The 16,980-nt window shown below is 39.8% G+C and overlaps 1 protein-coding gene across 4 annotated transcripts in view; it reads left to right on the forward strand.

Annotated features, from left to right (window-relative positions):
• PLEC (plectin) overlaps positions 1-16,980 on the forward strand; it is a 1,553,583-nt gene that overhangs the window by 526,930 nt on the left and 1,009,673 nt on the right. For 2 of the 4 annotated variants that reach the window (XM_044067399.1, XM_044067401.1), the window contains exon 1: positions 5,857-5,890. The exons of the other annotated variants lie outside the window; for them this stretch is intronic. In XM_044067399.1, coding sequence (XP_043923334.1) covers positions 5,872-5,890 — 19 coding nt within the window. In that variant the 5' untranslated portion in view covers positions 5,857-5,871. Of the gene's footprint in view, positions 1-5,856; positions 5,891-16,980 lie in introns of those variants that run through there. 4 annotated transcript variants of the gene reach the window in all.

Here is a 16,980-nt window from a genome sequence, read left to right on the forward strand (position 1 = left end):
ATGCTTGTACATTTATTTTCATTCCAGCAGTGCACACTGTTGATACATTTTAACACAATCAACTTTACAAATACATTTTTAAACACATCTGTACAAATTATTTTGATACACAAATGACATATACATTTTTACAGAATTCCATCTAGCTGTGCTGGCATATGTTACACATCCACTGACCCACTTCTCCAGGCATGGTTGGTAGTCAGTACCTCCAATCATAATATCTCTCCTCCCCCTTTGAAGACTCAAGCTAGTTTTTCAAGTGTCCCTTGAGAAACATTAGTTGAGAGGAATGAACCTATCTGGGAATGCATTACCCTATACCCTGTCTTGAGATCCCATCTGCATTGGCATTTTCGATCCCACTACAGTGCTGCACTGTCATATCATATGCCTGCAACCCTAGGCTCCACCTTAGTAACTTGGCATTTTGCTGGATGGCTAGATGTAGTCATAGATCCCCTTCAGACTCCTCCTGCCTCCTACTGCAAATACTTAGCAACAGGGCTTTCCTATCATGGTAAGGTTTAATCATGTTAACATGGTACAATTTGTGCCCCTGCCTCCTGCTTAGCACTTCTACCATGTAGTTAACATTGCTGACCTTCCTTACTACCTTGAAAGGTCCCTTCCAATGCCTGCAGCTTATTGTGTCTAACAGGAATGAGAACTGTAACCTGTTGCCCCACAGAATACTCTCTGGCTCGAGCATTCCTGTCATACCAGACCTTTTGCTGTTGGGCTCCTGCCATGTTCTCCTGGGCCAAGCCCATGAGCTCCATGAGCCTTGTCCTGAGGTTTAGGACATATGCCACAACAAACTCTTTGTTGGATTCACACTCACCCTCCCACTCATCAAAAATCAAATCTCAGAGGGTGAAAAACCTGTGGATTCCTGTGGTACCTCTCCTTTTGCAAACAGCAGAAGGAGCAAATATTTATCCCACTCTCTAACTGATCTGAAAATCCCCATAGCATGATCTTTAGTGTTGCGTTTATCCTCTCCACAAGACCATTAGTCTAGGGATGGTAGGGGTTGGTCATTAGGTGTTTCACCCCACAGTGCTTCCATAGACAAGCCAGCATATCTGACATGAAATTGGCACCTCTGTCAGTGAGTATTTCTCTTGGGATACCTACCCTGTGGAAAATCTCTAGCAAAGCATTTGCCACCTTCTCGGCCTCGATGAAGGACAGAGCCACCACCTCAGGGTATCTAGTAGCGTATTCAACTACTACTAGGATGTACTTTTTCCCTGTGGAACTTGGAGTACTCAGAGGCCCTACATTACCCATAGCTACCCTCTGAAATGGCTCCTCAATCACACCAAAGCATCAAAGGAGCCTTGACCTTGTCTCCTGCCTTGCCTACTTTTTCGCACTGCTCACAGGTCCTGCAGTACCCTGTTACATCCATTGCAATCCCAGGCCAATAAAAGTTCTGCATAATATGTCTGTTGGTATGCTTTATGCCCATATGACCTGTAAAAGAAATGTCATGGAGTATGGCTAGAACTGACAGCCAATAGGCTGTAGGCACTACCAACTGCTGTATCACCTCACCCTCTAGTCCTCCCTTAGGGGTCCAGTCTCTATACAGCAACTCTTTTTTACAGTATACAGATTCTCCCCATTCCTTGAAAATCAAGTGCCTCCTTATCTACCTCCTACAAGCCTTGCAATGTAGGGTCTGAGAGCTGAGCCTGTCTCAGCTCTGCTTTTGGGACTCTTCCCAGCACCCCTTCCACAGAAAGTTTGGTATCTTCTGACAGTGGTGCCTCACTGTCAGTCTGCGTACTACCACTCACCTCTGCCCTTGTAGTCACTCTGCGCTCTGTCCAAGGGAGCATCAGTACCTACCAGCAGCTGTGGCTCACCTTCAGGCTCACTGCTTCAGGGTAACTTCCTCCCTGAATGAGCCACACCAGCAGTCTTGGATTCAGGTGTGGTGTCTGTCTGGGTCTCCCCCAGGCTACCAGACCCACATGCCTGTCTCCAGGCCTGACTGTGTGCAACTGCATGCACACAAGGTACTGCATTATCAAAATCATTCCCTGTCAGGATATCTGCAGGGATATCTTCAAACACACTTGCTTGCTTGCTTCCTTTTCCACCCTCCCAATCAAGGTGAACCCTGGCCTAAGGCATTTGGAATGGAGTCCCTCCTAAAGCTCTGACTGGAGTGGACTGCCCAAGCAAGTACTGCTCCTCTTTAACCACTGCAGGCTTCACAATGGTTATGTCACAGGCTGTGGCTCTCTTAGCAGTGGCCTGTTTTCCATTCACTAAGATTGGATATAAACTCTTGTGATAATTTGGTACCCCTGTTGTCTCCAGACAACTTACCACTGCCATACTGTTATTTTCACTTGCTGGCTCCCCCACCTTTTGTTCCCCACTTTGCCTCCATGGACATCTATATGATACATGGCCCCACTGGTTCTATTTAAAACATTTAACCCTTGATCCTGGTTGTGTACCTGAACTAGTGGCTTCCTCTGTTACTAGTGGACTCTGTTGGGGTGATTTAGACTGCCCACCATGGGTTTCCTTATATCCATGTGCAGCACTGGGTATCTCTTTCCCGTGCAGTGATACCCTACTTGCTAAGTAGAGATCCCCTTTCTTCCCCTACTCTTCTGCAGAGTTGCATTCTCAGTCTGCCAATCATATTCTCATCTTCAGACAAAGTGCTAAGGGCTTGTTCCCTCATCAAAAGGTCTGCCAGCCCTTCAAAAGTGGTGACCTGACACCCACTCACCCACTTATGAAAATAAGTGCTTAACTCAGCAGTATAACTGCACACACTTTCATCATCCTTGTGTCTGTGCTCAAATTTTTTTTTCTGTAAGCTTCAGGTGTTAACTTAAAGTATTCAAGTAAACAACATTTGAGTTTTTCATAGTTTAAACAGTCAATATCAGACAATTTAGAAAGAGCAGTTACAGATTTACCATGGAGTAAGGGGGTTAGGAACCATACCCAGAGCCATTGGTCAACATTTTACTGTTTACATATTGACCTTTATTGCTTCTAGGGTTTGGTTATTCCATTCTCCATTACCTCCATGATCCTGCCAAAGAGTCAGCATCTCACTCTCATGTTGACACTGCTTCTCATTTTCTTCAGCTTCCAAATGCTGCAGTTTCTCATTTCCTTCATGCTCCAAATGTCACAGTCTGTCTGCTGATTCTAATCCCAAATTTTTGGCCTCCAGTTCCTTTCTTCTTACAGGAGCTACAAACTATTCTCTAGCATAGATGTTGTTTCTCTGGTCCCCTTCAAAACTGTGGGATAACATCTTTACGGCCTAGGTACAGTATTTAATTTCTTTGCTATTTTTGAAGTTTGAGATTAACCTGTTCTCTTCCAGTATCCTCTGTCAAAATGTATACATTTAATTCAGGTACAATAATACATGTATATTTCTTTTCTTTTCAGCTGGGTACACTGTTGATACATTTTAACACATGCAACTTTACAAGTACATTTTTAAACACAAGCATCTATACAAATCAGTTTGATACACAAATAACATATAATTCTTTACAGAATTCCAGGTAGCTGTGCTGGCATAGGTTACACATCCCCTGTCCATTTCTCTTGGCATGGCTGGTAGTACTTCCTATCATCACATACCTCACAGACACAAGGCACAAGGTTTGATTCTTACCTTTGGGATAGAAAATTTGGCTACACTTAAAATGGCCAACTAGGGCATATAGCTTAGTGCTAACTTACGACCCTGCAAACTTCTGTACTCTTTTCGGTAGATACCATGGGATCTTTTACATCTACCTGAGTTACCACCAACTGGAGCAGATAGGACCTGAGTTTAATGTCTCACACGAGGGATGACACACTCAGGAGAGCATCAGCCCCCCCCATACTGCACTACAGTGTCAGCAATCCAGTCATGTGGAAGGTGAATATCCAGTGCACACTAGTGTTTTTCTTCACCACATTATAGTACAGAATCTAAGTTGGCTCATTTAGTTTACTTAATGGATCTGCTGGTGATCCAAGGTCCCAAGCATGACAGTTTTTCCTTTCCCATTACAGTATCTTTGTGTCTTTCATGCCTAACTTTCCAACCCTCTCAATAATATTTGCATTGATGATACCCTAGCCGTTGCCCATTCATATCTTCATAAATATCCTTTTGGAGGATTTTAACACCAGGCACAGGAGGTCATCAAATTGTGAAAGCTCTTTTTTTTTTTTGAAGTGAAACTTCTTATTGAATTGTGTGAGAGCTCGGAGTATAACAGAAAAGTGAAACAGAAGTACATAAGTCAAACTCTGCCGTTAACGGTGGAGTTTGACCTCTATATATCTTCTTCAGCTTTTCAAACACACACACACACACACACACACACACACACACACACACACACACACACACACACACAGTGAAGAGTGAGAGTGAACAAGCAATCCCACACACACAGTTATAGACATGAAGACGTAGACATAGCTATACAAATAATTTGTTTTTCACTTAATTCTCCTCTATTTCAGTATGAGTAGGTCTTAAACCTGACAATACACTCTGATCTTCAAATGGCCTAAGTAAATCAGGTTGAGCTACAGCTGACCTAATTCCTGTAAAATATTAAAAAATCCTCAAATACTAAAAATCCTCATTCTGAGTAGAAAAAATGTGCATGGCCGCCATGTGCATTAGAAGTGAAACTTCTGTAATGAAGTGCGAAAATGTACTTACTTGGAAAACTGTGTGTGTGTGTGTGTGTGTGTGTGTGTGTGTGTGTGTGTGTGTGTGTGTGTGTGTGTGTGTGTGTGTATTCATGTTCGCACTTTATTACATAAGTTTCACTTCTAACATGCGTGGCAGCCGCACACATATTTTTTTTTAAAGTCTGCATCATATGCCTCTCTCATCACCTTATACAAGACATGCAGTCACATTTGTGTGCTGAAAGCAGTGACATGATTCCACAGTATATTATGTCCACTGTAGCTCTTCATAATGTCAGGTGCCTTGTACAGACTTGCAGCCTGTATGAGGGAACTCCAATTAACAAAAATCCTTATGTCCCCGTGAAACACACACCCACTTTTGTGGAGGCTGCTTTATCCTTCCAGCCTTCCATTACCTAGGTTGCTAGTCAAACCCAGGTTGGCAGTGTCACAAGTAGGATCACACCCTGTCCCTGTGAGTCAGCATAGTCATATTCTCTTGCTGTTTTTGACCTATAACATCTTTAGGATGCTGTTGCTTTCATACATTGGTAGGCAGATACCTCTGAGGTAAAATATTCCTAACATTATCTCAAGTCAGCCCTCCCTCAGCAAAACCAGAAAAAGCAGACCAAATTGCGTCCCTTTAACTTTCTGTCTGTTGGGTTCTGCATTTTGTCTTTATTATTGCATGCTTGTTAACTGTCACATTACACACTTGTCACAGCAGAAAGATAGGTGTTGTCCTTGGTGAGTAAAACTTTAAAATACTTGCAGTACAGAGTTCCAGCTAAATGAACCCGGGCTGTGCCTGCAAATGGTCTATTGTGATCAGTGTGCTACCCCAGTAAACAAACAAAACAAAGACATAAATAAATAAATGACACCTTTATCATGGAATACTGTTGTTGCTTTTCTTTCTGCTGCCCTTTTTTCTGTAACAGCTGGGACCTTGCCACTGAGGTAATGTTATCATTCAAGCATAAAGTTGTTACTGTAGCAAGTGGGAGGAGTGGGGCAGTGCATTTCCATGTGGAGAACAGCTTTCCAGCTTTCTGTGGTTTTGTAAGCCAGAGGCAGAGATAAAACAGGAGAAACAAGGGACATTCTCTGTGGAATCCTAGCCCAGATTAAATAAAACACTCCTGTCTCCTCAGAAGGAGCATCGGAATGTCTCACTCAGATAAAGGTAAGCTTGGAGCACAAAACTTGAGGTTTATAAATGTTTAAATGCTGGAGCAGAGGGTGAAACAGAAATGTTTTCACAGCGCAGCTTGTTGCTTTGCAGAAGATTGGCATTTCTACAATAGTTTGCGTGACGAACACAAAAGAAAAAAAACAGATCAGAAAGCTTATATTTCAGTGCAGAACGAGAAGAAAAGGACAAGCAGCAGGTATTCTGCTGCAAGAGAAACTTGGCTGGGCTGGCCTTTGCACTGACTGTAGCCCACAGTGGGCGTGTGTGTTTGTGTTATATGAACAGCAGATAAAATTCTGCAACTTGCAGAGATTGTACTGTTTGCTGTAATGGGCAATGAGTGACTGTACACTAAAACTTGGAAAGTAACCTTCGCGTAGCAGGGGCCTACCTTTACAGTCAGACAATATACTCCCTGAGTTTGATTGTTTTTTTCACCTTTTCAGGCATTACTGTTTAACAGGATTATTGCTCATGCTGAGGTCTCTTTTGCTGATTTTAAGCCTTGTATGACAAGATCAATGCACTTCCTGCAGAAACAATCCAAACCATATAAATTGACAATACAGGTAACACTGAGGGTAGAATGGGCACATACTTGTTTATGGTCCGGTTGCATGACCAATAAACTTTGCCCTCTTTTGAGAGTGAATCCACAGATGTTTGCCTCTTGATGATATGGACGTAAGCTAAATCTTTCCTGTAGCTTTACAAACATATGGATGCAAGCATTTTCTGGATTTATAATTCTAGAAATTCATTAAGATGTTTTATTCTGTGTCAGGGTGACTTAAGTCTTCAGTTAAACATAACATAAAAGAAGCTAGTTTAACCTTTTACACATATTTTATGTCAAATGTGTCTGTCTTCTCTGATTTGTCTTTATTTAAGGGAAATGTGTAGCTGAAGTCAGAAACTATAATATATATATAATTGAATGATATGTGGAGGTTTTGCTAGATATAAGAAATAATACTTAGTTTAATAGGGATAAAAGTGGTGCTGATATGCTAGTACATGATAAGGGGTGTCATTTTACTGTATATAATTGAAATAAATACAACCTTCTAGAATCTAGATATTTTTTGTTATAGTGCTTTGTTATATGCCAAACAATATACTCTTGTGCTAACAAAGACAAAGCAGTAAAGTAACACAATCCCAACTAAATCTTAGTGACAGACTCAGAACAACATATGTTTACCTGCAAAGAATAGTTGTGACTAAGTACAAGCCAAGTCCATGTTGGTGGAACATGATGTAGAAAAGGTGGGGTTACTAAGTACTCAAGTGTAAATTTACTTTAATGCAACTTTCATAAGCCCTGTGGGACTTAACATTAAATCAGAAACAGACAAATAACCCAATGCACTGTAATATAAACTAGATTCTATACTGGACATCATGAAAAGGCTGGCCTAAATCAGTACATTTTTAGCTACTCGTGAAAGGTTACCTCTGGTGGCATCTTATACTATGTTTAAGCCTATTTATGCTCAGAAAACTTCAGCATGTAACAGGAGTGATTCAGAAACCTGGACAGACATGCAGCTGATAGATTTATATGAAGATTTTCAGTGTTCTGATCCTTTCTTGTGCAGTAGTCATGTACGTAGTAGGCTAGTGATGCCTTTTACATGTACAGGCAATATTAAACTTAGAATGTACTTTTTCTTTACTTGCAGTACACTTTGAAAGAGCTGGCTATTCATTGAGCTAATGTTGGAGCCATGCTGTAGTGTTACGTTTACTCAGTGTGAGATTGTTTCAACAGTGGCTTACCAGTTAAGAGACAGGTTAAGATAGCATGTCAAAACTGTGCATAAACTGCACTGCACTGCAATATCTTATCAAATGAAAGGCAGCTGACTGCAGTAGTCAGGGTGTATGTTTGGTCCCCACTTCATGGAACATGCTTGAGAATCTATACAAACATATCCTCACATCTGTAAGTATAAATGGGACCACCAAGAGGAGAGGGTAGAGCCAAAAAAAACCCTCCCAGATGGTTGATTGAATGATTATCTGCAATGATTGTTGATTGCCCTGCCATAGTAAGATGGGGCCACTTGATTATGGTAGGGCTGATAGTTGACAGGCAATTCATACCGCTCAGTCTCTTAGTGCAACAAATCTGGGCAAAGTCTGAAAAAAGGGTGGTACAAAGGCCCAAAAATAGGGCCAGATTTTAAATATTGCTCTTGTAACCTTATAAAGTTGCTAAACTAACAGGGTTTGTGTTAACATACATTTTCTGAAGGAACTGAAGTCTGAAACTCAAATGTATGTCATTTAGTGACTTCAATCTTCAGATCATCCCAGTGATTTGCAAGAAAACCACAGATTTTATGAGGAATAGACCAAAAATACGAGGCAAAAATCTGGACATTCAGCGAAAATCTGGACTGTTTAGAGGTATGACAGGCATAAGGAGAAAATGATTAAAAAATCATGAAGGCTCCTTGCATTGTCTTCATTCTGCATTGCTTACTTACTTACATAGTAAAACTTCACAGTGTAAATTACCATGCTTTTCTACCTGTTTTATGAATCCACCATTTAGTTTGTATGTTATTTAAATAATCAAAGACATTCTCAGAGTTTGCCATCCAAAAACTGCTCATGAGCAAATGAAGCAGAGAATATCACCCAGTAATGGAAACTCAATGTGGAAATCTTAGAATGTCAGTGGAAACATGGTATAATGACATCCAATATTAAAATGTAATTCTTGAAACAGTAAAAAAAAAAGAGTGTTAAAGAAACAAAGCCATAAGGTGGCACCTGTGGTACAGAAGGATAAAGCCCTAACTAACTCATTTAACATGAGTTCAAGCAGTATCATAGGCATTTGACGGTGCAGACAGGGATAAAAAATGGGCAAACCTATTGTAAAGTGATGAAAGGGATGGTGCTTCCTGTTTGGCTTGCACCACTGCACTAATGAGAAGGCCTCTACTGCAGAGCACAGGCCTATCATGATGTGGGCAGCTGCTGCTGGGAAGAAGTAGGCATGGCTGCCTAAGCTGGTGTTTTGGTAGTGATTGTCAGCACATGTAGAAGTGCACACCTGCAGACATAGAGACATAGGCAGCCCTTGCAAGAAGGCAAGTGCTCAGTTCACCACTAGGAGCTGGAAGAAAGTAAAATGTTGTCACTGTTAGTATGCCAGTGATAGAACAGAGCACCCTCATGACTCTCTGGATAATGGGCCCCCTGGACAGTTTAGTGTTTGATCGAGGAGAAGCTTGATGGTCAAGGTGCAAACATGATACAGAAAAAAGGGGAAACAAAGTCTTAATAACAGTCACCTAAAAATACAAATGTATAGAGAGACATAATGTCTAACTTTTTAATAAACACAGTGAATCAAATGAATGAATGACTATAAACTTAAATACAAAGGGCATCAATTTACAGAATATTGAGCTACCATCATATACTATAAAAAAGGAATGTTTGAGTTATAAGGATGACAGAAGAGGTGGTAGCCTTTTTGTGGTTTCCCTCTTATTCACATGATCACCTTGTGTTTTGCCACTGAGGTCATGTGTGTATCGTAAATGTATGTTCCTGTTTTTCTGTCTATGGAGATGTGAGCAACCACATGAAAGTCAGCAGCAGTTTTATCCTTATTAAGCAACTTATTTCTTATTATGACTTAACTAAACTTTCATAGTTAATACTGCCTAACAACTGACAGTTAAAAGAAGAAGACTATGTCCCTTCTAAAGTCCTGCTCCTCACATATTATAAAAAGTAATGGTGCTGTGGCATAGAGTGAGAAATACTTGACTATGAATCAGACAACCCAGAATCAAACAGTGACCTGAGCAATGGAGAAGTCAGATGGAGATGGAAGAGAATGACTGGGCATTGTCCATTGACCTTTCATTGGGAGGCAGAGGAGGAATATGTATCAAAGGGTTGGAATTATCATTTGTGATCCCTGGTGGAGAAATGAGGACTTAATGGGGGGAGGGTCAGGGCTGTATGTAAGCTTACATCACTTGCAGAAGTGAGTGACAGACCTGAGCTTTGCTAATTGGATGTTCATCCATAAAGTGCTACTGGATGTGTGTGTGTGTGTGTGTGTGTGTGTGTGTGTGTGTGTGTGTGTGTGTGTGTGTGTGTGTGTGTGTGTGTGTGTGTGTGTGTGTGTGTGTGTGTGTGTGTGTGTGTGTGTCTGTGTGTCTGTGAAGGGCAATATAAATTAATATATAACTGCTGTGATGGCTACCTGAGTGAAGTTCTCACTGTGACTGCACTCTTGGACAGGTGTGGTGACTGGAGGTACTGATAGCCAGCAGGTACAGAGGAGTAATAAAAGGAGTAAAATGTTAAAAATAAAGACTAGCTTTGAATGCCAATAAAATGGCCATATGTCTGTGATGTGCTGTGAGAAGCATTACATCATGATCCTAATTTTTAAGTTGTATGTGCCACAGAAGAGCCAGTCAGTTGCCAGTCTTATTGTTATTAATGAAGATGTAGCCATTATCCAATGTGTTATACTCTACATACCATTTGACATGTGAGGTGCTTGTCATCAGTGCTACCATAAGTAATGCTTTGGAAGAACCACTTATTGCCTGTCAGGTCAGTGAGTTATGATGTCATTGTCATGCAAACAGGGTGCTGCTGCTGATGTCATAGGGGGCTTATTCATATTACAGTGTATATATAGACAATTAACTATGCTGCACCCATCACTCTTGCCTTATTATTAGTAAAGGAGCAAAATGGAAGCCAATAACTTTAATGCCGTGCATTTTTTTTCTTTACTGGCATGTTAAATATGTCAGTAAGTGAGTAGAAACTGGTATTATTTATGCTCTGTACTTCAATATAATATGATATAGCTGTTGTTTAAAATGTAATTTAAATTAGAAAATAGGTGAAAGGCATACCTCTTAATTTCTTTGCACAAGAATACTGAGCCAAGCCAAAAATGATGTGGGACATAGGCCCAAAATCAAGGACAGGTTTAAACATTACTGTAATTTGCTTTAAAGGTCAGTAGAACAACAACTTTTGCATCATCAACAATTTTACAAGGGTCAAGGCAAAATACGAGGCAAAATCATGGACACCTGACAGGTATGGTGAAGGGAGCAAGAACCTTGCAGAATACACCAAACTGCATCCAGTGAATTACTTCAGACTACACTTATTGTGTGGGAGCTCCCTACTAACAGAAGCACACAAATCCTACCTTATCAGCAAGCTAGTAGAGTCTTAGTTACAAGCTCTGCTGGATCGGTATAAAGGTGTGCATAGGGTCTAGCTTGCATAAAAAAAATACTTGTTATGCATGACAGTGTCTTTCTTCAGACAGTGATTTCTCTGTATTCATTTTACAATGATCTGCTAATGAAGCACAGATTTCTTAGATTAACTACAACTGAGTGATGCAGATGAACATATATCTGTTGACGCAGTGGTAATTCTGTACCAAGGCTCATCCCAGGATATTTCCTCAAAAAAAGAGGTTGAGTATTTTTTATGTTTCTGTATTTATTTGCAATTCAGATGAACATTTCCCTTTTCTGTAGAAGCTATATTGTTTATTTTTTACTGTAGTATCTTTATTAAACTGAACTGGAACTGAATAAAATGTTTAGAATGTGTGGCTGCATATATATAAAATTTTGCTAACCCACGCTATTGCAATCCATTTCTGCTGACCATGCCACAGTTTGCATGGGTTTAATACCAGTGGGACTTTCCTGCTAAATAGCAGCTCTTAGTTGAACGACATGCTCATGATTTCAGTTGTGGGGGGGGGGGGGGTGTAAGTTCAGTAGTCTGTTTAAAATAAAAAGTCAGTACTGGTTCCATGCTTCATGACAGTGTTATTGAGCATGCTTTGCCAGCAGCTGTAGGGACTCATTTTAATTAAAACTTTTAATATTCGTACACATAACAAACTGACAACTCCGGATATGTATTTCTTGTAAAGTTGTTGCATACTGGATTAGTCATATTAAAACCTGTTGCTTTCACCTGTCACAACTCAAAATAAGGGTTCTTTTTAGTTGCTGTCGTCGTCCCTTCCTTGTAAGGATTGCATATCTGCGTTGAATACTGGTGACTGATTAAGGAGGCAAAATGCCCAGGGCTGTTACTCCAAAGGACCAGGGTTCAAGTTTTGCTGAAGCAGTTGCTTCTTTCTAGACATTTTTGCATTAGTTTCATCTTCATGCCACAGTCTTGTGTGACTAATAAGCTGTTATTTGTGTAGCTAGCAGACTTAAGGAAATACAAGTCTCAGCTAATTCAACATCTAGTAGCATAACTTCATTGCAAGGAAACACCTGGATTCAAGTCTCATCTGAGGCATGAATATGCATGCTACAGTCCTGTGAGATCAATAATGAGACAATCATCTAGCATTAAAAGGATGATACCTCCTCTGCAAAGAATGATGTTGGTGGTTTATGGTCCTGTAGCAGTGGGTGGAAAAACATGGAATAAGTCAAGCTGATGAAAAGAAGTAGTTCATCTAACATTATTACTGGTGGCTCTACTCCCAGCCCATTTGCCTCCCCATCATAACTGTAGAATTGTTTATTTTTCCATTCACTTTGCCTTGTAACACATCCTGTCTTTTTCCTGTAGCCCACATTTGAGAGGCACTCCAAGTCCTGATGTAGAGCATGCCACACATTTAACACTTTCTCAGTAAAAGAGAGCATCTGTATTTAAGTTCTAAATTCTCATAATGTATGAGTTTATTCCCCTGCTCCCTGCCCCTATGTTTCCTGATCTGCATTCCATTTCATCTTCCAGTTGTCATCTTCAGAATTTTAAGAGTCCATTACTTCTTTTACCCCTTTTATTTTTAGGTAGTTTTCTTCAAACTAATTAACCTTGGTCATTCACTCCTGCATTTAATTTGGGGATTTCTGTTACTTTCTGTGATCACCATCACATCCCATTTTATGTGCAAGGCTTCCCATCAGGATTCTTGTTGTAAACGCATATTACCATGATAGTTCTCCATTTTGAATCACATTTTGTTTGTATGAGCAGCTTATTAAACTTTTAGTTCCTTTTGTAATTGTCCTTCTCCCTCATATTTCTTTATTACTGATTTACCCCTAGTGCTATCAGCAAAATCTTTCCTTTGCCTGTCCAACACCTTAGCTGTGTCTGTCAGCTAGGTACCAATGAGAACCAAACCAAACACCAAATCTTGTCATGCACGACTTAGAGTCCCCATCTCTGTCTCCACTTTTTGTAATCTGTTAGCTGCTACCTTATCTGAATATAAACTTAAGTAAATCTCCTGCTTCCCTGAACATCAGTATAAAGCATCATATAAGAAATTAGTTATTTCTCTTTTGTCCAGTATTATAGATAATTTGTGATGTCATTAGTCTTCATGAGGGCCGTTTGCCCTGAACTTTAGTCTTCTGGTCATATCCTTTTAATAGGAAACATCGGGATTTTCTCAAGTGACAGGGTAGTTAAGCCCTTTTGTTGGTAAAGATAAGTATGCTTTGTTAAATGGCAACATTATTGGTAAAATTTTACATCAGAACTGAATGGGTCTCCTTAAAAACTGCAATAGTTAAGAATATTTTTGTTAGCATGCTTAAGTACTTAAAAAAGTGTAGATTATATTGCCATTTCCAATATAGTTTAGCAGTTTGGAACAGTCATGGAAATTTCTCTACCAACTGATCATGTATAGCTTCACATTTATTATTCTGTACTTAAGCAATATTATTTATTTACTTTTGGCAATTTCAGATGCTTATTTATAGAAGTTCTTTTATCCAGTACTGTTTCCATCTTAATTGCTGTGAGTTAAACAAATTATTTTGTTTTATTGCTGTGCAGACTAGGATTTTGTATGTAGTTAATTTGTATAGGTGTTTGTTGTTTAATTTCTATATAGCCCTTTGTTTTCAACTGATATATCTTTGTTGATGGTTATAAATGGTGTGTTGTTAACTTTAAAGTCAGTAAAAAGATTACTAAAAAAATTAATTTTCGGCATAGAAGGATTATATGAATTGTCTTTTACCCCAACAAGGTTGTGAAATATGTATGCGTGTAAAGAACATAGGGACATATTTCTTGGTCCTGATGGAAGCTTAGTACATGTAAACTGGAGATGCAGGGACCTTGCACTACTGTCACATACATACACTACAAGATTCAGAAGAGGAATGCGGAATGCTCAGTGGTAACCACAGTCTTGGACTTAGTGCATATTCTCCTTATTTGCACTTAAACTTTTACAGTTCCAAGATCACACTTAAAGGTCATCAGGCTTTAATTGGGCTTCCCACCTTACCATGACTGTGGCTTGGTCTTTTACCTATGCCTTTGGTCAGAATGTAGAAAACAGCCTGTTACCTAGATCAGTCTTTGTTTGTCATGCTAGAGTCTTTGACTGAGTTTATTATGGGTTTCTCGGCAGTATGAAAGACTATATTTATTTCAGCCTGTATTGTTGCTTCTATAGACCTTATAGGGAGAAGAGTAAAGTTAAAATAAAAAAAAAGAGAATGTTCTTTGTCCATTCCCAGATCTCTGCGTTGGGTTCAGGTGCTCTTTATCTTTATCAGCTGTCATATGTGGGATGTGCATGGCTTGTCAGGTATGTTGTATATGAGCTTGCCATGTCTGCTGTTTCTTGTCCTCAGGTACTTGAACATAAACCTATTATTTATGGGATCAAAGGGGTTGTTATTAGTTGAGAATATCCGGCTGTTTGGACATGATTTCTCTCTTTAATTTAGCCTTTACTTTAATAGAATTAGACGCAGTAGCCTGACAGAAATCAACGTTTGCTGTAAGGTTTGTATATTTCTCAGATCTGAGACAGTAGAGGCCCTGGATAAGGGTGTCTTTGTTTTACAGCTGAAGCATCAGATCCAGATTATTTTGTCAGCCACATCATTACAAAACTTCATGTCTGCCAAAGTTTGTTCAAACAAATCTGTGTATTTATTATAATTGTGACTAAATTAATAAATAAAATACCACCTTGGAAATAATGCATGATGCTAGTCAGAGACAGCTAGAAGGCTTGGCACTTAGGTTCATAGGTGTGTACTAAACTAATGGCCCTAGAGCCTTTATAAGCCTAGCCCATAGAAGTGCCCTGGCATCGTGCCATCTGACGTTAGTTCCCAGTGACCATTCTATATCATTTAATAAGATGCAGCGCGTCCTATATTAGGTCATAAGGTCACTGAAGTCGATCCTTTGCAGGTACTCTGTACTTCTTAAAGTGTGCTTTTTCTTACTTTTTCAAAACATAAACTAAAATCTGACAACAGAGCATTTTCTTGTCTTGGGTCCAAGACACAAAATATTTGTATATGTTTTATCTTTGTTAACATTGAGGATTGCATGTGAATAATTAAGGTGCATGCCATTGAGTGTTTTATTAGCTGACACAGCTTTTACTTCTATTTCTTACATTAATGGTAGACTTCACGGAATTGTTCATTTGCTTGTCAGATTGCTCACAACTCTACTTTACACCTTGTAGTTGCAGTTTTGTACTTGTTTACTTCCTGGGGTCTGGGTCTTGGCTGAAAGGGATCCCTTTGTACTGGTCCATTTAGCTGTTACAAAACTGTGTACAAGAAAGAGAAAGTTAACTAACATACTGGACTGGATGTTCAGCACATATTATAGGAAAGTGATAAACTAGTCTGAAATGAAGTTACTGCAAGTTGGGTAAAAATAAGGAGGAGCAAGTGATGAGGAAGCAGGATGAGGGATAGGCTGGTTAAAAAAAACTGCAAGCCATACTGCAAAGAGGATGCCAGCTTAGGGTCTTCAAAATACTTTAGTCAAATCAGTTGCCTGCATGTCAGTGTGGGAAGAAACCTAAACAGCACTTAAAGGTGATGAAGGAAAGGACTAGGCTGCAGTCAGGTTTTAAAAGATTCTTGAAATGTTTGCCACCAACATGTATGGACTGCAATAAGTCTGAGAAGTAAGGAGGAACTGTCCAGACTGGATAAAATGATGCTGAGTAACATTCCTGGGATGTGGGAGGCCATAAGTGAGTCTTTTACTATAGAGATTTTTAGAATATTCATAATACCAAGGAATCTATGGAGTGGAAACACTGTTCTTTGTTTGCAGTTAGCCCAGAGGATTAAGGCCATGAGCTATTAAAAAGCTACTTTTTGTATTCCACGGTTTGATTTTCTCTGCCCCATTTGCCTACTTTGTTAACCTGAGCAAGCCATTTTACCAAACAGTGCCGTGTGGCATTTGGGAAGTTGGGCTAGCGGTCATCTGGACCTCATGGCTAGTAGTTTCCCATGTAAGCATTAGGTAACCTGTCTACCGCATAAGGAGTGGTTCTGGCCCAGAAATTGTAGTTATTGGCCGTTTGGGCAATCTTCCATCTCTCTCAGCTCTCTGATTTGAAAGCCTGCATCTGCACTTGTTTCTGTCCTGTAACTCGTCTAGTGCAGATACAGATTCTTAGTTTTAGCACTTAAATTTGCTTATTCATGCTCAGCACTTGTTCAGAACTTGTAAGCACTAAATAAGCTACTAATTACTATAGCACTCAATCTTCCTCATTACCTAGAGGAAAACAGTTTTTGTACTTACTTTTCTCACTGGCTTAGAGAAAAACAGCTCTTGTACTCAATTTCCTCACTTATCTAGAGGAAAATATTTTTTTATTCAAGCATGTTCAAGGGTCAGCTCCCAGTGTTCTCTCCTGTCTATCTGATGAATCTGGGCATCTTGAGGCAATGTAGAAATTGCCTTATGTACACAGACATCCTTCTCCTCCTAACACGCAACACTACAACCTGTGAGAGATGCACTTATCTAGCCAAACTGGAGGTAAAGCTCTCTCCAACCAAGACTGAACTTGACAGTCATGAGGAGAAGGTAAACATTTGCACCACACTCATCACATAGTCTCACTAAATCTACACCACCAAAATCCACACATAGTAACATAAAAACATTTGCGGAGGCTCTCAATAATAATCTGCCTAAGCAACAGAGACCTCCAAAGCAGAAACGCAAGCAACCTCCATCCCCAAACACAACCCAAATGACACATAGCCCACAGACTCAGT

Source organism: Protopterus annectens, chromosome 3.part1, assembly GCF_019279795.1.
Source record: "Protopterus annectens isolate FY-2018-M chromosome 3.part1, PAN1.0, whole genome shotgun sequence".
NCBI classification, from domain to species: Eukaryota; Metazoa; Chordata; order Ceratodontiformes; family Protopteridae; genus Protopterus; species Protopterus annectens.